The sequence below is a fragment of the Marmota monax genome, unplaced genomic scaffold (genome assembly GCF_021218885.2).
Source record: "Marmota monax isolate L192 unplaced genomic scaffold, Marmota_monax_Labrador192_F-V1.1 WCK01_AAM20220418_F8-fsc00024, whole genome shotgun sequence".
Lineage (NCBI taxonomy): Eukaryota > Metazoa > Chordata > Mammalia > Rodentia > Sciuridae > Marmota > Marmota monax.
The window spans coordinates 4,820,294-4,839,150 of NW_026695224.1; the positions used below are offsets into that span (position 1 = coordinate 4,820,294).

At 60.5% G+C, this 18,857-nt stretch overlaps 1 protein-coding gene across 3 annotated transcripts in view; it reads left to right on the plus strand.

Moving 5' to 3' along the window:
• The window catches only part of Nkd1 (NKD inhibitor of WNT signaling pathway 1), a 79,449-nt gene extending 65,962 nt beyond the window's left edge, over positions 1-13,487 (plus strand). For all 3 annotated transcript variants that reach the window (XM_046435093.1, XM_046435094.2, XM_046435095.2), the window contains 6 exons: positions 1,260-1,378; positions 4,548-4,643; positions 7,961-8,108; positions 8,545-8,629; positions 11,286-11,413; positions 12,113-13,487. In XM_046435093.1, coding sequence (XP_046291049.1) covers positions 1,260-1,378; positions 4,548-4,643; positions 7,961-8,108; positions 8,545-8,629; positions 11,286-11,413; positions 12,113-12,696 — 1,160 coding nt within the window. In that variant the 3' untranslated portion in view covers positions 12,697-13,487. The remainder of the gene's footprint in view (positions 1-1,259; positions 1,379-4,547; positions 4,644-7,960; positions 8,109-8,544; positions 8,630-11,285; positions 11,414-12,112) is intronic.
• The last annotated feature ends 5,370 nt before the right edge of the window (positions 13,488-18,857 follow it).

Here is an 18,857-nt window from a genome sequence, read left to right on the forward strand (position 1 = left end):
GCCTGGCAGGAAGGGTCACTGAAGAGAACTGCTGGGAAGAGCGGCCACCTCAGGACAGGAGCTGGGAAGGGCTGTGGCCCTGGCCCCACGAGGGAGCCCAGCCGTCCTTCCCCCCAGCTGCTCACGGGGCACGTGTGCCAAGCCAGGTGTGCGAGCCCGTGGGGGGGCAAAGTGCCCACCACGCTCCTGGCCAGGCACCCGTGTCTCCAGGTTCCTGCCATTCTGAAGTCCAGCCGTGCCCTCTGACTGATTAGGGCCCCTCAGCTCCTCACAGGGCCTCCTGCCAGTCTGGCCACCCGGAGTCGGGATGGCCAGGGGAGGTGCCTGAGGGGGACCAGGAAATGGCGGCCCCAGGTCAGCAAAGGGGATTTAAGGAGGGAGGGGCTGTGGGCGTGTCGGGCACAATAATCCAGGCTTCCTCTGCCGGGCAGGGCCGGGCCGGGCAGGAGGGACCGGGCAGGTCCTGATGGCCTTTGAAGTTCAGATAGGGACTTGTAGCCTGGATCCTGGGTCCAGGTTGAGGGTGCTGCCCGGAGCTGCCCTTCTGCCATCTCTCAGAGGTGTCCACAGGGAAGAGGTGCTCAAAGGTCCTCCTCCTTCTGCTCTTGAAAGAACACACAGAGAACCAAGCCCTCGGGCAGAGGGGGACCTGGGCCAGCAGAGTGGGCACACAAGGCTCAGGGCGAGCAGCCCCGGAGACCCTTGGTATGAGGCGCTGGCGCGCCTGTCCCTTTGTCGGTCAACCCAGTTGAGCTGTCTGCCACTCAGCCTGTCTGCCCACTAATGTCCATATGCTGGGCCAGGCGGGTGGCATCTTTGAGAAGGCCAGGACGTCACCACAGGAGGCAGCAGGACAGTGCAGGAAATGGCCGTAGCCCCTGTGTTTCCTTCTCTGGCTCCTGATGCTCCTCTGTGCCCTCATCCACCTGCTCTGTGGCCTGAGCCTGCCCCGAGTGGCCATGTCCCTGTGGGGCACCAAAGTCACAGGCTGCTTTACCTAAGCTGCAAAATGACAGCGAGTGGGGAGCCCAGGCCACAGCGGTACCCTGAGTGACTGGTGGGGATGCACCATGGAGAGTCCCCTCGGGCAGCCGGGCCTCCCCGGGGCCAAGAGTCGAGGGCTGCAGCGCTGGCCAGCGGGCAAGGCAGGCGTGCGCCGGGCACTGTGGCGAGGGTGTCCTCCACTCCAGCCCCTGGGGACAGAGCCATTGCAGCCCCCCCTCCAGCCCTCCCCTCATGCTTTCTCTCTCCCCCTGCAGTGGCCCTGCCGCCCGAGAAGACCGACGGCCCAGGCCCAGGCCCAGGTGGCGGAGACGGGAAGAGGCTGGAGAGGGGGAGCGAATCCTGCCCGGGCTCCAAGAAGCAGCTGAAGTTCGAAGTGAGTGTCCCTTGCTGGGGCCGAGCCCGGGGGAGACGCCGGGCCGTCCCTTCCTGTGTGATGGGCAGACGAGAGGGCCCTCACCTGAGGAGCCACCCACTGCGAGAGACTCCTGCTGCTACCCCAGGGTGTCCTTGGCTCAGCCCCGGCCCCGGGGACCCCGTGCTGCCTGTCCCTGGCCTCGCCGTGTGGGCAGGGGCAGAGCACCCGGGAAGGGCCTGGGGTGGAGGGAGGGCCGGCTCTGACCCTGTGCTGCTGCGTCCTCTCTGGGCCTCGTTTCCTTGGCCTCGCTGGCAGCCCCTGGAGGCTGCCTGGCCCACAGGTGGGGCTCTCAGGTGGGGGGTGACTAGGCCTCCGTTTCCGTGGGGTCAGCATAGGCACGTGCCCTCCCAGAGCTCCTCTCTGAGGCCTGCCCCTGGCCTGACCCCAGCGGTGCCCGAGGCCCGTCTGCACCCGGAGCCCAGGGCCAGGGGTGAGAGCAGACCCAGCCACTGCGCGGAGCTCGCCTGCCCTCTGGGCCCTCCCTGCCTCCCCCTTCCCTGTGCTCTCCACCCAAGGCCCCAGCGCAGGGCTCGGAGGCGGCTCTTGTGACTGGGGCAAGTCCTTAGCAGTTCGGCCTCCGTGATCTCAGCACACAGGGAGGCCGTGGGGCACCCGCTGCTGAAGAGGGTGTCCCTCACAGTCCACACGTCCCTGCTTTCCCACCAGTGCGGGTTGGGCACCTGCTGGTGGCCAGGGGTCCAGCAGTGACCTGGGCATGGATCTTACCCTTACAGAGTGAGCAGTGTGGTCAGGGGGACAGAAGAGGGACCCAGACTAGTGGCCGCTCAGTCAGCGATGAGATGGGGATCTGAAGGGCGGGTGGTCACCCAGGGCAGGCAGAGGTGGGGACAGGGGTAGAGGAGGGGATGCTTTGGCCGTCTCACACCGCGGTGCCTGCGGAGGGGCAGTGTGTGGGGCTGCGCCTCTGCGTGCAGGAGTAGGTTTGGGGCGAGGGTGCCAGGGAGCCCTTGGGACAGTAGGGACCTTCAGGCACAGGGGCCAGCAGGAGCATGGGGCCTGGAAAGGCCCAGCCTGGTGTGTGGGATCTGCTGTGGGGGCCTGCCCAGGGGTGGTGGGCCTGGGGGCAGCGGGGGAGACCGGCCAGGGGCGGTCCAGGCAGGGTGTCCATGAGGGGCTAGGGCTGCCCCCTTCTCCTGGAGCTCAGCCCTGTCCTGAGCCCACCTGGGTCCCCACAGGGTCTTCTGGGTGCCTGGCAAAGCTGAGGGCCAAGGCCAGCAGCCGGAGGAAGGTCCAGACCCAGGCGTCTGGCTGCTGGAAGCCCCAGGGTGCTCTTTCTGGAGGGGGCGGCTGACTGCTTGGGACTGAGCCGTGCGTGGCCCGTGGAGAGCGCTCACCTGAAAAGCCCAGGTGGGTAGGGCGGGCCGAGGAGTGTGCGCACCACGGAGGCCGGGTGATGGCCGCACTCGCGTTCCGAGGGCCTGGTGTAACTGTCTCGGAAACGGTGGACGCTCCGTGTGGTTAGGCATGTGTGTGGGTGTGTGTGGGCACAGGTGTGTATGCGGGTGGTGTGGGTGTGGACGTGTGTAGGGGTGTGTGGTCAGGCATGGGTGTGGACGTGTGTGTATAGGTGTGGGGAGGTGTGGGGGGGTCGGTGTGGTAATTAGGCGTGTGTGGGTGTGTGTGAGGATAGGTGTGTGGATGGGTAGGTGGGGGATAGGCGTGCGTGGGTGTGTGTTGGTGAAGGCACATGTGTTGTGACACCCTTGGAGAGCAGGGCAGGCCTTGGCGCGTAGCACAAGGGCTCGTCAACACTCAGGAAGGCCAACGTTGAACTCAGGGGGCCTCCAGAGGAGCAGACGGCTTCTGGGCAGGGAGGCTGGGCAGGGAGGCCAGGCAGGGAGGCCGGGCAGGGAGGCCAGGCTGAGCACACTCCTGCCAGCCTACGCAGGCCAGGTCCCCCTCTGGGGGCAGAGCCCGCCGTCTTGCCTTGTGAGCCAGCGCCTGCATGTGGCAGAGGAAGGACAGGTGGACTGAGGCCCTCGGGGAACACCTGTCCTCAGGTGTACTGATCTGGTGGCTCTTGAGGGCCTCTTTCCCCAAGTGGCGCTCATTGGAGCACTGTCCCTGTGATCCCAGCTGGCCTCCGCCTACAGACCGTGGTGACGGAGCGCACCACTTCCCAGTTCGGGTCCCTGGAGTTAGACATGGATTCTGCCAGTCGCAGTGAGGAGTTGGGTTAACCATCAGAGCAAAGAGGACAGCCGCCATCGACTGGCTTCTCCTGGGTGCCAACAGTGTGCTGAGTGCAGAGTGTGCCACCCGTGCTCCCCATTCCCTTCCTGCAGAGTGGACCTTAGATGAGGACATGGGGATGGACGGTGTCTTGGAAGGGCCCCAGGAAGAGGGGGTGCTTGGGAGCAGGGGAGAGAGGCTCATAAAGGGTGGGGTGACACACAGGTCACCTACACCGGCAACCGGGGCTCTGTCCCTCTGGGGACAGAGGAGCCAGATAGAATGCGCTCAGTGTGTCCCATGGAGAGGTGAGGAGGTGGGTGTTTGTCCCCTGGCTCCTGTCCCGCCCTTGTCCAGGGTGCCTCTGGGGTCTTCGGGGCTGCGCCAGCAGGAGACGCAGGTGCCGGTGGTGGGAGGTGGACCGTGCTGCGGCTGCGGGGAAGAGTTTCCTCTTCTCCACAGTGTGATGGGCTAGAAGCTGTCATTCTCCGTGGTTTATGGAGGGGAAACTGAGGCACCCGAGGACGCGGTGGCCCCAGGGTCCACAGCTGTGGAGAGCCAAGCCGGGCGAGGCCTGGTGGAGCCTGGAGTTTCAGCTGTCCCCGGCCATCCTCTGCTGCCTTGCTGCTCAGGTGGCCCGTCCTGGGTCCTGCCTGGCTTCCAGTTGCCTTCCAGTGGCTCTGGCCCTTGGTGCAGGCTCAGCCTCCCTGAGGCCACGAAGCCTCCTCCCGGATGGCGTTCCCTTGCCTTTGAAGACCCAGAGACCGCTGTGCCCTGTGGGTCTCTCGCTGGTCACATGTGGGTCATTGTGTTCCTCTTTCCCTCAGGGTCTGGGGAAGCCAGGGGGCTGCCCCATGGCCTGGCCTCTGGACCCAAGTCTTTGGCCAGTGTCCATGTGGTAGGTGACCAGCCCTGTCCGTCCGTTTGTGTCCAGGAGCTACAGTGTGATGTGTCCGTGGAGGAGGACAGCCGGCAGGAGTGGACCTTCACCCTGTATGACTTTGACAACAATGGCAAGGTCACCCGCGAGGTGAGTGCCCCTGTGGGTCTCCTGGCCACCGTCAGGCCCCTGGGCCTGGGGACCTGGCCCTCTGCCTCTGCTGACTCCCCTGCCCGGCCAGTCTGCTCCTGGGAGAAGGTGCAGCTGGCAGTGGCTGGGGTTGGCGGGTGCGGAGCGAGGCGCCAGGAGCTTCAGGAAATGCAGCGGCCCTCCTGGTGCCGCAGGAGCGTGGGGAGAGGTGACGGACAGGAAAGGGCACCCGGGCCCTGCACTGAGCCTGGCCAGTGCTGCTGGGGAGGGGCAGGAGGCCCACACTGCCCTGGAGAAGGACCGGTCCCAGGAGAGTCCTGCCTGGCTGGCTTCTTTACGTCCCCAGCTCTAGGAGCGGGGCCTGGCCACCCCAGGCCACTTCCGGTGCCCGGCTGTTTGGTTCAGGAGCTTGGGCAGGGCAGGCACCCCAGGCCCCACGGCCCCTCCTGCCATTGTCACAGGAATGAGCAGCCCTGCTCGCGGAGCCCGGCACGTGGCTCGCGGTCTCCCTCGTCCTGCCCCCTCCGCCTGGCCACCTCTCTCCCCCTCAGAGCCCTCCTCCCACAGCTGGCTCCCCCAGATTCCTCTCGCCCTTTCTCCATGCCGTTGGCTTCGCCAGCCGGGCACCTGCTCCACGCCAGCTGCAGGACACGGCGGGGACGGACAGCAGGGCTCCTCACCTCTTGGCTCTGATGGCCAGTGGGCATGGAAGACCATTTTAGGATGGCGTCAGCCGCTGAGTTCTGTGGAGGACATTAGCAGGGTGGTCAGTGGAGCCTGCAGGGTGCAGGGAGGGCTCCCTGGAGGGGGAGGCTGGGTACTGAGCGGCAGCTGCAGGCTGCAGGGCAGGGAGGGGAGGCCGAGCCTGAGGCCTGGGGGAGCTGAAGGAGGCCGGCTGCTTCGCAGGAGAGACACGGCTCGGGCCTGGGTCCGCGGGGCCCGTCCTGGAGGGCAACTGTGTTTGATTCTCTGTGCTGAAGGGGCCTGCGGGCGGCTTGGTGTCATCCCTTTGCTTCAGGAATCGGCATGGCTGGGCTCCCCATCTGCCCCTGGTCCAGCACGGGGGACTCCGCAGTGTCCCTGGAGAGGCTCAGCTGTTTTATCTCCTCCCGGGTCAGGGAGCACTTATAGTCGATGCTTACGGGCAACGGTGTTCGCTGTCCGTGGCCGTCACAGAGCAGCAGACGGTCGGCTTGTCAAGAGAAAAGGCTCATTTCGGCTCAGGTTGCAGGTTCCAGTCCGTGTTTGGTTGGCCCTGTGGCCTTTGGGCCTGTGGTGGGTGGCACGTTCTATGGGCAGAACCTCTGACCTCGTGGCCAGGAAGTAGAGAAAGAGGACCAGAGCTGGAGTCGCACAGTTCCCTTTGAGGACACACTCCCGATGGCCTGGAGACCTCCAGGAAGGCCCCACCTTGGTCCTGGGGACCTCTGCAGAGCACAGGGTCAGGGCCTCCTGCTGCATGCCTGCCCTCTGCTCCCACGGGCGGCTCCTCACGGTGGAGTTGCCGAGGCTCATCCTTGACCCTGGACCAGCCAGGACCTGCTGAGGCCACAAGGCGGGGCCCGCGCCCTCTATGGCATCTGATGCTTTGGGGATGCGGGGGGTGGACTTCGATCGCTTCACCTTCCTGGTCACCCCTCCTCCGTGGGCTTCCCAAGATGGCGAGAGAGAGGGTGACGAGCGCTGTGCAGAGAGGCTCAGGGAAGGAAGGGAGGGGCAGGTCCCCATGGGCCTGGCCCAAAGAGCCGGGAGAGTCGAGGAGACCCCGAGTGAGGCCTGGAGCCTGGCTGTCGCCGGCAGCCCCCCCAGTTCAGTCAGACCCCCACACGTGTGACCTGGTCCTTCCGAGGCTTTAGTTAAAAACTAAAGTGAGTTGTCAATATCAACGATTCCGAGGATTTTACAGAAGGTTCTGGATTTCTGGCTTCTCTGAGATGACCCTCAGCCTGCAGAGTCAAGGGGCAAGTCAGCTGAGATGAGTGACTGCCCTCCCGTGGGTGGGACTGGCTCCAGACTGACCCCACCACTCAGCTCCCCCCTGCCACACGCCCGGCCACGCAGCCTGGGGCTCCTCAGCCTCCTCTGCCTCCTCGGCCTCCTCTGCCTCCTCGGCCTCCTCTGCCTCCTCGGCCTCCTCTCCCTCCTCTGCCTCCTCTGCCTCCTCGGCCAAAGGAGGAAAGGGAGGTGGAGTCTGTCAGAGCTGATGAGCAGAAAACTGTCTGTGGACCTGGTGGACGGAGAGGAAAGATCTTTTCCAGAAGTTTCCAATATCATTTAAAGCAGAAGCTGCCCTCACAAAAGACCCTAGCAGATCCCAGAACCAAGGGAGGCCTATCCAGGGGGACTGGGACCTCCCCACCTCTCAGAGTCTTCGCGACACGGATGCTGTTGGAGACCCAGTTAGGGTTCAGGGGGTCACCAAGGCCCAGAGAGAGGAGATTTGGTCAGGTCCTTGCAGACTGTCTTCTAGGGACTGTCTTGGGCAGCTCAGCTGCCGTAACCGAGGGCCGCAGACTGGGTGGCTTTGACAACAGGAGTGCATCTTCAGATTTCGGGTGGCGGGAGTCGAAGCTGGAGACCCTAGCTGACCCGGTTGGTGGCAAGGGCTACCCTCCCGCTGCCTCCTGTCGGGACGGAGAGTGAGCAGGCTCTGCCGTTTCCTCCTCCTACAGGGGCACCAGCCCTGGAGGATTCAGGCCCACCTCCTTGACCTCACTGGGCTTCAATTTAATTACCGCCTTAGGCCAACCACAGCCAGCCCTGGACAGTCGGCATAGGACGGGGAGGGCCAAGTCCGTCCCAGTAGGGACACATCTGCGTTTCCATTTTTTGCTCAGATGCTACCCGTGCCCCAGCTCCATATTCCCTGGGTCCACCTCTCGGTCCACCTGGTGCTCTGGGGACAGTGCCCCGCCAGAGAGCTTCCTGTGGTGCGGGGAGTAGCTCAGCCCTTGCAGGACAGGCTAGAAGCACAGGGTGTGGCACCCATGGGGCACCTTTTCTAGGGAGTGGGAGGGTTGGGGCCGGTTTGTAAACCCACCACCCAGCAGCAAGGCTACTGGGGACAGATTGCACATGGTCCCTCAGAGTGCCCAGTGGCCTGTGCCTGTGACCTGCCCTCTGAGTTTTGCTGTATGGTTTTCTCCCTTCGTCCGCGCTGCTCTCACTCCTGCTTCTAGGGCCTCCCGATCCAGCCCCCCATCTACGCTTCTGCCTCCGTCTCTGCTTGGGGCGGCCGGGGGTCCCAGCAGTGAGCGCCAAGCAGGCCTGTGAGGGCGCTGTGCTGACCCCCGGCGGGTGTCGCTTGCTCCCCACAGGACATCACCAGCCTGCTGCACACCATCTACGAGGTGGTCGACTCTTCCGTCAACCACTCCCCGGCCTCCAGCAAGACGCTGCGGGTGAAGCTCACCGTGGCCCCCGATGGGAGCCAGAGCAAGAGGAGCACCCTCCTCAGTCGAGCCGGTGAGGGCCCGACCATGTCCAGTGGGCAGTGCCTGGAGAGGGAGGGGCTTCCCGGGCTCTGCAGGCAGCCACTCTGCACCAGTGGGGGTCTGGTGGGTCCTGAAGGGCTAGGCCGGGGGTGGGGAAGGGGAGGGTTCCCCAAGGGAGGCCCTGCTCTGGCACAGGTGTGCAGGTGGCCTGGGCCTGGCAAGCAGCCAGCAAGTGGAGCTGGGGACGGCAGGGGCTGGCCTTGAAGGCCTGCTGAGGAGTCCCAGCAGGCAGTAAGTGGGACAAGTAGCTGCGAGACCCCTGTGTTTAGTGTCAGCTCAGGGACCCTTCCACAGAGTGGTGGCAAAGCTGCTGTGGGCAGTTTTCTGTGGCTGCGTGCCGGGCAGCCCCGGGCAGGGCCAGGAGCCAGCCACTCATCAGATGCTTCTTGTGCTGCGGGGGGCCTCAGACCTGCAGAGCACCAGGCCCAGAGCAGAGACCAAGCCGGCCGAAGACCTGCGGAGCTGGGAGAAGAGGCAGCGAGCGCCCCTCAGGTACGGTAGGCACGGCCCCCGTGGCAGCCTGGTGTCCTGACTCCTATTGAGCACCAGCTGTGTGCCTGCACCTGAGAGATTCCGAGCAGAGGCTCTAGTCTGGCTCTCTTCAGGGGACGAGGATCTCGCACACAGCTCCACAAATCAAACCCTTAGAAAGCTGAGGAGCTGCGGGCCCGTGTTGCTGATGCCGAGCCCCGTGGCAGTGTGTGGGGTGGACGCAGCGTGGGCTGGGTGCCTGCGTACCTCCCCTCACTGTGGACGGGGTTGGGGCAGCTCCTGGGACTCCGCGTGGTGGTGTCCCTGCTGGGTGAGGTGGCCTGTTCCCATGCAGTAGACAAAGGCCCAAGTACCTCTCCCTCCCTAGGGTGGCCTGGGACATATTTATTCAGACATGGGAGGGGGTTCAAAATTGTGGTAACAGCTCACGAGGCTGCAGTTATGTCACCTCTTGTCACTTCTGCACCTGCAAAGGGGATGGGAGAGGCTGTTTAAAGACAAGCTTTGAGTGACAACAGAGCCGCAGGTGTGCAGCCAGTCACACCTGCAGGTGGACAGCATGGAAGCACCTAGAGGGGTCAGTCCTCTCCAGGAGGGAGAAGGCAGCTGGACAGAGCAGGGCGTGGCGGGCAGAGGCCAGGCCAGAGGCATCCAGGCCAGCTGGGGGGGAGTGCTGGCCTGCAGGAGGTGGGCAGACCACAGTGGAACTGGAAGGAGGAGCAGGTGGCCCAGCATCCTGCAGGGGAGGAAGGAGGCCTGTGCTGGCACTCTTACACTCACTGACACACTCAAACATGCATGCACACTCACACACAGTGTAGACACACTAATGTGCACATCCACCCACACACCATACCCACACCCACTGTCACACTCCTGTGCACACTGACAGAACACTCTTGTGCACATGGCCATGCACACAAATACAAGCACATATACACACTTGTGAAAACACACATGCATGTGCACACATGTACAACAGCATACATATTCACAGATGCAACCCCATACAGACACATACACACAAACACCCAAGACATGGAGATACACATACACAATGTAATCACATGCCCACACATAGTCACATATATGCAAACATCCATCACACTTGCACACCACACATGCACACATGTACACACACATGTACACATGTACATGTACCTGCACACCAAACACACACAAGCTTACTCACACAACAGGCACACACATAGAGAAACACAGAAGCACACACACACTCACACACCATACACACAGATGGATGTACACATGAATACATATGCATAGCACATTGACACACACAACACACTTGTATCATGCACACACATGCACACATCTACAGTTGCACACTAATGTGCACACACAAGTGCACAGACATGCACCAACACATAAATATACACAAACCCATACACCTGCCCCATCCTGACACAGACATGATACTTTCAAACACATGCAGACATACATATATGAACACATTGACACTTGTGGACACAAACCACACACCAATTGCCACACATATTCCCACACACATACACTGGTGCACACACACGCTCACATACACACAAATATACATGTGCAGATGCTCACCAACACATGCACCTATGCTCACACATACCACATTACGCACACAAGTGTGTTCAGATACACATACCCACAACACACTGTCACGTGCATGCACATTCACATTCTCACACAAAGGCACACTCAGTCGTGCAGTCACGCATACATATGCATATATACATAGACATGCAGACTCATGTATACACATTCACTCTTATGCTCACATGCACACAGTTGCACACACATTCACAGGCATGTAATTAACATGCACACATACACACTCATACACTAATAGACATGTGTGAACCCACACACTCATGTACATATGTGCACTCACGCACACATTGGCACACGAACACACATATAGGCTTACATGCAATCACATGTGCACTCATGTAAACACACAGGCACACACCACACTCTAAGCCACATGACACCACACTTGCACACATGCTTATAATCACACATATTGGCCCACACATATACACATGCTCACACACACTGACATGCAGAAGCCCACACCCACACACAGATCCCACACCTGTAGACATACCCATAGCACACACACATGCTGCACACATGTACACAAACACATGCTCACACACAATGCACACATGCATTTGCTCACTCGCACACACTCACTCTAATACCCACACACACATATGTGCTGGTGAGGCCCCTGGGTTTGGGCAGGCCGTGGAGTCTGCCAGGCTCAACACCAGGTCTGGGGGTTCTGCGCCCCTGCCCCCTGGGGAACCCGGGTACTGGCTGCCTGGCTGCAGTGGGTACCTGTGGCTTGAGCCTGGTTTGGAGTATCCTTGAATTCTCACCAATAACTCTGCATGTCTGCTTTGGGCCTGTTCAAGGGGAAACCTCTCCACTCTTCCCAGCAACCGCAGGAGGCTGGCAGGTGGCTGTGTCTCGTGGGCAGGGTGGAGATGGAGGCAGAGGTTGCAAGAGGTCCCGTCCTCCCGTCCCCTCACTCCAAGACCCAGAGGGACCATCCAGGGGTCCAGTATTTGTCCTGCGGCCTCTGGCAGCCTGTGGGGTGCCCCCCGGAGCCCAGTGCCTGGTCCCTCACAGGCTTCCCTCACGGCAGGTTCCAGGGCGACAGCCGCCCGGAGCAGGCCGGCTGCTACCACCATTGCGTGGACGAGAACATCGAGAGGAGAAACCACTACCTGGACCTCGCAGGGATAGAGAACTACACCTCCCAGTTTGGGCCTGGTAAGGGACATCGGCATGGGGGCGGGAGCAGAGGGCCATGGCTGGATGGGTTGGACGCGCCATGTCCAGTGGTGGTCACTTCCCCCGGGCTTTGTGGGGAAAAGTGGCTTTTACTAGACAGATCAGAGACTCTGTTTGGAGGAGGGGACATTAAAAACATTGTCAAATTTAAAGCGATACATGCACAGATTGGCACAAAATCGAGTGTCTGAGGACTTAGAAGGTGATAAAACATAATGGCTCCCTGCTCCGTCACCCCCGCCCCAGCTCTGCTGCCACCGTGGCCACTCTGGCTTCTGGTGACTCTTTCCCTACCCTGCCAACCGCCCATCATTTCCCTCCTCCGGCTTCCTCTCCCCTTCCCCTGTGAGAGTCCTCCACAGTCTCCTCTGGGTAATTGCTTGGAATTCTTTCCTGCCCCAACAACCTTATTATCTCGTCTCTGTCACCATCTCTGTCCCCCAGCTCTCTCCCAGAGAAGAATTATTATTTTTGAAGACCTACTACAGAACCAGTTCTTCCCACTTAGCAGATAGGAAGTTCCATTCAGAGTTTCCCTTCAAGGCAGCGAGGGGCATTGGGGTGGGTAGCCCTGATAACGGAGAGAGCTGGCCTTTACCATTCTTGGGGTTCTGGGGGTGAGGGGTAGCCCCCGCACACTGTAGGTGCTCATGAAATGTCTGTGGAATTGGTTTCTAGGCTCCCCGTCTGTGGTCCTGAAGTCAGAACTGCCCCCCCGCACCTGCAACCCCGCTCGATCTCGCTCCCACGAGCCAGAAGCCGTCCACGTCCCACACCGGAAGCCCCAAGGCGCGGACCCAGGCTCCTTCCACCTCCTTGACACCCCGTTCTCCAAGGTCTCCGAGCTCCAGCAGCGGCTCCGGGGCGCCCAGGATGGGAGCAAGCACTTTGTGAGATCCCCCAAGGCTCAGGGCAAGAGCATGGGTGCGGGCCACGTGGCCAGAGGAGCAAGGAGCAAGCCCCCTCTGGCACCTGCTGTCCCTGTGGTGTCCCCCTCGGCCCACCTGGCCACCAGTCCAACCCTCCTCCCCACCCTGGCGCCCCTCGGGCACAAGAAGCACAAGCACCGAGCCAAGGAGAGCCAGCCGGGCTGCCGGGGCCTGCAGGCGCCGCTGGGCGCAGGCGCGGTCCTGGGGCGGGAGCACATGAGGGAGCTGCCCGCCGTGGTGGTGTACGAGAGCCCGGCCGGGCAGGTCCAGAGACACGAGCACCACCACCACCACGAACATCACCACCACTACCACCACTTCTACCAGACCTAGGCCCCAGGCCCGCTGCCACATGAAGGACCCGTCCCCTCCCCGAGGCATTATTCTATTAATTATTGTTATTATGATGACTATTGTTATTAATAATTATTGTTACTCCACTAATATTCAGCTAGCCTTCCTGTAGAAGATATATGGAAACACAGAACGAAATTTTTATTTATATGTTGTGGGGACTGCGTAACACCCCAGAAACGACTCGGGGTTTGGGAAGGGGCCCGCAGACGGTGCAGGCTCCCTCAGGGCTCCCGAGCTGCAGGGTCCCTGAGGATCGGCCCACACCTTTCCCAGCGCCGTGGGAGCCCAAACTCCACCCCACCCCAGTCCCTCTCTCCCAGGAGAACACCCTTCCCTGGTCCAGCTTCAGAGCGCCTCCGAGTCTCTGAGAGACCAACAGCTGCTACCTCTTAGTATCTTCTGATTCGATTTTGCCCTTAACCGATGGTGACATGCGACAAGGGATCTCAGTGGACTGCAGACACGCCACCTCCCTCCTGTTGTGCTTTTATGTCCCAACCTGGAGATCTTAGTGCTCCTTTCTGGAGTTTTCTTTCACGCCTTCCCAGTGGGATTCACACCCTCACCCCCAAAAGCCCCATGTCTCCTGCCAGGCACCACATGAGAATCCCCCCCTCCTCCTCCTCCTCCTCCTCCTCCCCCCTTCTCCTCTCTTCTTTTGAAAGACAGATGTCCACATATTTAAGGACCGTCCCTGAAACCAGCCTTCTCATTTTGGAAACCGCTAAAGAGAGAACCAGCCACATAAACAAGTCGGTTTTCCCAGACGGAGCAGTCTGTGTGGTGTTGGTCGTGGGGACCTGGTGTCTCACCAGCAGCAAACACCTGTGCACCTGCGGGGTCCTCTGACAGCCTCCGTATCCATAGGGAGAGGCCGCCTCTCTGTGTCCATACACCTTCCTATAAGTGTGCTCTCAGGTCCTGCTGCTGGTGTGCGGACATCTGGTCTACCTCTCTGGATGCTTCCTGAGACCAGACATGACCCTGGGTGCCTCCTGTGGGGCTGGATGGCCATCAGATACAAAGAGCCACTTGCCTCATCGGAGGTCCTTTTTCAAAATTTGGGGTCTTCAGATTGTGGAGAGACCTGCTGGGGCACAGATGCTTGAGGGGAAGAGGGACGGGGGCCAGAGTTGGGATCCTGGGGCACTGTCCTCTACAGAGAGGAGTTTGCTGGCCAGGACCTGGGAAGAGGAGGAAAAGGACCACTGTCCACTAGTTGGGGCCCGACCAAAAACATCACATACTCAAATTCGGCCCTTTGAAGAGTGTTTGGTGACGGGGTTATTGACAGAGTGAGGGCAAGCATCCCGAGAGACTGCAGAAGCCCAGGCTAGCACCCGGGGCCACCCCACCCATGGGCCCGAGGGAGGAGGGGCCATCCTTGGCAGAGTTGGGGGGCTGAGGGGACACCTGCAGGGGACATGACCGAGGGATGCTGGGGCCTTCCAGGGACATGAAAATCCTGACCCACGTTCCTGCTGCTCTGGATTCTGTCGAGGCCCCCGTGGCCGAGATCACCAGGAGCAGGGAGCTTGTGGATGTGGTCACATGGGCATTCTGGAGAGGGGACAGTGAATCGGGCTCCAGCTCCTCCTTCCTGCTGCTTTGTCCTGTAGCTGGGGTCCTCCCTCCAGAGCCTCCAGTGGGGGTCGGTGTGGTGGGGAGCAGCTGCGGTCACCCTTTCAGTAGCGCTTCTAGTTACTCGCGTCCCCGGGACGGAAGAAGACCATGCTCAGGACCACCCTCACAGGCAGGTGGTAGAGGCTCAGGCACCCCATCTGGGGCTCAGAGGGGTTAAGTGACTCTCTTGAGGCCACACAGTAAGAGGCGGGGCCGGGGCGCCATCTTCCGCAGAGTCGGGTACCCACTGCGAGAGGCAAGCCCCCCGGGATCTGAGACTTCCTTGCTTGAGGCTGTGGGTTTCTGTTTAGTTGGGACCCAACTCAGACTGAGCTGAATGTAACCAGACATGGGGGAGGCAGGGCTGGCTTTGAGGTGATGGCATCCAGGTGTGACTGAACCTGAGAGGTGTCCTTGTTCTTCCCTCTCTGGACTCGGACCCTGAGACTAGCTGTGGTCCCAACTATTGGCACTCTGGGTTCCAAGACCAAAAGGAAAGTTTTCTGATTGCCTGGGCTTAGATCAGGTACCCACCCCTGAACCAACCCCCATGGCCCTCTGGGGTCACATGTCCACCGTGGCAGGGTCCTGGTCAGCACCGGAAGCCTGCAGGGGAGGAGTGCTGTGCAGACGGGCACTAAGGACCCTCTGGCCCAGAGGTGCCAGGACAGTGGACACTGGCCAGGGAGTTGGGGTCTGTGGTCTTGGAGCAGTTCCTTGGCCTCTTAGAGGAGGCCCCTGCTGCCTCCTCCTGCCTGTCAGGATTCTGTTGTTTCTTGGTAACTCTGATGGGCCCAACTTTAAGAAATCATTTTAGAAACAGCAATGTGCACATGGTAAACAATTCAAGTAGTACCAAAAAGCAGACTGTCCCTGTGGGGACAAGTCCCTGTCCCATCATTCCAGCCACCCAGTCTCTGGTGCAGCTTCCTGGAGCCTCCAGGACTGAATGCGCCGTAGGGGTCGTGAGCGCAGAAGGGTTGTGAGGGCAGACTCGGTGCTGAGCTGCTGGGGTGGAGTCGGCTCTGGCTTCACAGCTCTGGCTTCAAGTGAAGCGCTGGGCTTCTGTTTCCCTTCTGTGAGCGCTGTTGAAGGGGTAGCTGACCCTCGATCCCAGAATAAATGCATTTATATAAAATACCTCCCCATTCAAATTTTGTTAATTTTTAAAATTTTGCAAATGCAAAGTTTGAAACAGAGCGGGTACCAGTAACTGAGCGCACCTCCAGAGTATGCAAACGCTGCCGATTTGTGATCTTTATTTCAGATCTATTTTTAAGAAAGAAAACCCTTCGGTGACTGCTGAACCCCTCCCGGCCCCACCCTTTTATTTTTACACAAGGTCTGGCATACTCCTCATGCTTTTCTCCTTTTCCTCTGCGACCTGACGTGTTTGGAGAGTCCCCACGCCCTCTGTCACTGAGCCTGTCCCCTTCTCTGGAACAGCTGCTTGGCCTTGTGTTGCTTAGAGGTGCTGTCACCTCCTGGAAGCCAGCATGTGGGCCATGTCTCACCCTGGGCTAAGACAGACACACTGCATGGAGCGTCTTCTGTGTCTTGTCTCGGTTTCCCCCCAGAGGAGCACTGGTGACGGAAAGTGACAGAAGGTGTTGACATGGAACTGCTGAACTCAGGAGCGAGTGTGATTTCAATTTTGATGCCATTGGAAGTGACCTCTTAAAGTGGTCGTACCAGTTAGTTAGAAACTGAAGGAAAGAGAGAGAAAACAGGAGGAGCAGGTAGGGAGAGAGTAGGAGGGAGAGGGAAAAGTGCGAGGACCTGTGGTCAGGTTTGGAGCACCTCCTGCAGGCTGGGTGGGCACGTTTACCCCCAGTCCAGAGGACACTGCTGCTTCCCTGGCCCTGAGTTCCGAGCATGTGAGCCAGGGGCAGCTGTAGGGAGACAGAACTCTCAGCACATGGCACAGCTGGTTGGCAGGAAAATGCCATTTCCTCTGACATGTCACTGGGCACAGAGGCCACCTGGCACATTCAAGTAGGCCCCGGCAAGGAGGGTCAGGGAGCCCAGTGGCCACTACACAGATGCCCAGCCATGTGGTTCCACTTTTTATTTTTTTGGCAAAGGAAGCAGCCTGGAGCCATTTCTTTGGCCCCCTGGTCCCTGCCCCTTTCTCAGCATCCAGAGCTGGCACCGTGGCTGAGCCGGGGGTGGGCAGCCGCACACAGAGGTGGCCCCGGGAGGCCCGCACCTCAGCACCAGTTGTGACAGAAGCCATGCTAATAACCTGGGAGGCTGCGGGTGCTCTGGGGACTGAAAGGGAGCCCCTAAAGTGTGCTCAGGGCCCGCAGGCCACGAGGCCCGCCCAGCACCCTCAGCGCCTTGCTGAGGCTGGGACCACCTGCCCCACAGCAGATCCGGGGACACACATCCTACGAGACCCACAGCAGCCTGCACTTGTCCGCTCCCGCTCCCCAGCCGGCCTCCTGGTGCCTGCCTGCCTGGGCTTCCCGGCTCCGGCAGGGAGGGTCAGGGAGCCCAGTGGCCACTGCACAGATGCCCAGCCACGCAGGCATCTGTGTAGAGCTCCTCACAGGCTCCGCACTGAGTTTTGCAGAGCAGACAGATGGGTCAGCTACCTGCTCCTAAGTCCTAAAAGCCACATCCACTCCCCGTCATTAGCTTTATCGCCTCCCTTGTTGGGGGTCATTAGCGCCTCCCTTGGTTGTCTCCCCCTTTGTTGGGACTAAGGTCTGGTTTTGGTCTATCACCTCTCCAGCCACCAGACCTGTGAAGCCACCCCTTCTCAACTGCTCCGGAGAGGCCCCCCAGCGATTTTCCTGGTGATGAGTGAATTTGCCCACAGGGTCATCCTGCAGCCACATCTTCCTGTGGCATGAGAAGGGGGTGAGTGAGACCCTCTTTCCAGGGGAAGCAGCTGAGGACAAAGAGGCAGAGGCTGCTTAGGAGCCTTATCCCCCCCAGCTGGCCGTGTGGACGGGGTCCCCTCCACCTTTTCCCACCTGATAGAAGAATCCTGGTACAGTTAGTCTACGAGCCTGGCAGAGGAGAGGGCGTCCCCTCCGGACGTGTGACCCCAGCTGTGACTTTGGCATAGAGCGGTCTGTTGGCAGTAGGTGGGGAGGGCGGAGCAGGGTGCTCACACCAGGAATTCACATCCTGTGTTTCCCCATCTCCTGGGGACAGTTCTTTCAAAGACCAGCACCTGGTCCCACCTCTGTAGGCGCTGATTCACGAGTCCAGGTGAGGCCCAGGCATTGAGGCACATCAGTCTCCTGGTGACATCCTGATGGCTAAGACCCTGGCCCTTTCCCCAGATGACCTCAGAACACCCTTTTAAGAAAACACCTAGCTCCCCGTGTGGTTAGAGTCTCCCAGAGAGCAAATTAAATTGCAGACACCCAGCCCACCCCAGAAATTAGGTGGGTCTGGGGGTGGGGACTCAGTGACAGTGCTTTAATAAGCTCCCTGTGCCCAGGAAATGGTGTTGCAGTGGGCCCATGGCCACAGTCCCAGGACCCCAAGCTCCTGTCCCTTGAAGCAAGCAGGATGGGATTCAGACTGCGTGGCTGGAATGTGGCCGGGGAGCCGCGAGTCCCTGGCCCTCCTCCACGTGCTGGCCTGTTCTCTCCCTAGATGCTCTGCCGTCTGGCCGCTGAGTAACCCACGTCTCCCCCTTATCATAAACCCGCAGGCACCCCAAGGGAGCCAGAGTTAGTGAGGCTGACCATCTTCCAGCTAGGGTGGCCTGAGTGACCCCTGGTGTGTGGACCACCCAGTCCCTACCCTCCCTTGGCTCAGACAGAGACCTGGAATCAGGGTGATGAGACTGAGCTCTTGCGAACCTCCCTCCCCAATGGCTCACGGCCTTGGGGGCCCGGCCAAGGCCAGCCCTGGGGAGAAGCTTGGCACAGCCACCAGAGCGCCCACCTGGCTGCGTTGCAAGCCCAGGCTTATGGGGTCCTGTCCTGCCACTCTGGGGGTCTGCTTTGGGGGTCACCTCTGGCACCCCGTTCAGAGAGCCCTTCCCAAGCCCCCATCAGCAGAGAGGGGCAGTTGGAGAGGCCATCAGAGGCTTAGGACAAACAGCCTCAGGGAACCGTCAGGGCCTGGGAACACGCACAGGGAGGATGACCGGGACCCCCCATCCACCTCTCGCCATCTCTGAGGCCACAGGGTAACAAGCGGAAGAGGACCATGGCCTCAGGGCCCCCAGCACTGAAAGGATTGCTTCTGGGTCCCCCTGGGCCTCTGTCCAGCTCTCCTAGATGTGCCTGATGGGAAGATTCCGGGTGAATTCATCAAAACTATCTCCACGGTTTCTCCTCTGCGGCGAGGGCCGGGAGCCATCTTATGTGCTCAGACAGCGGGTGGCGGTGGGCAGGGGGAATCAGAGCCCTGGTTTGAGGGGCACCTTCCCCCTGGCCTGCAAAGCCCTGCAGGAAGGACCTCTGGGGGACGCTGCTCTTTCCTTAGGGTGTGGCATACAGTAGGTGGTTAATAAGTGGAAGAGACGGAATGGGAGGGGAAGGAGG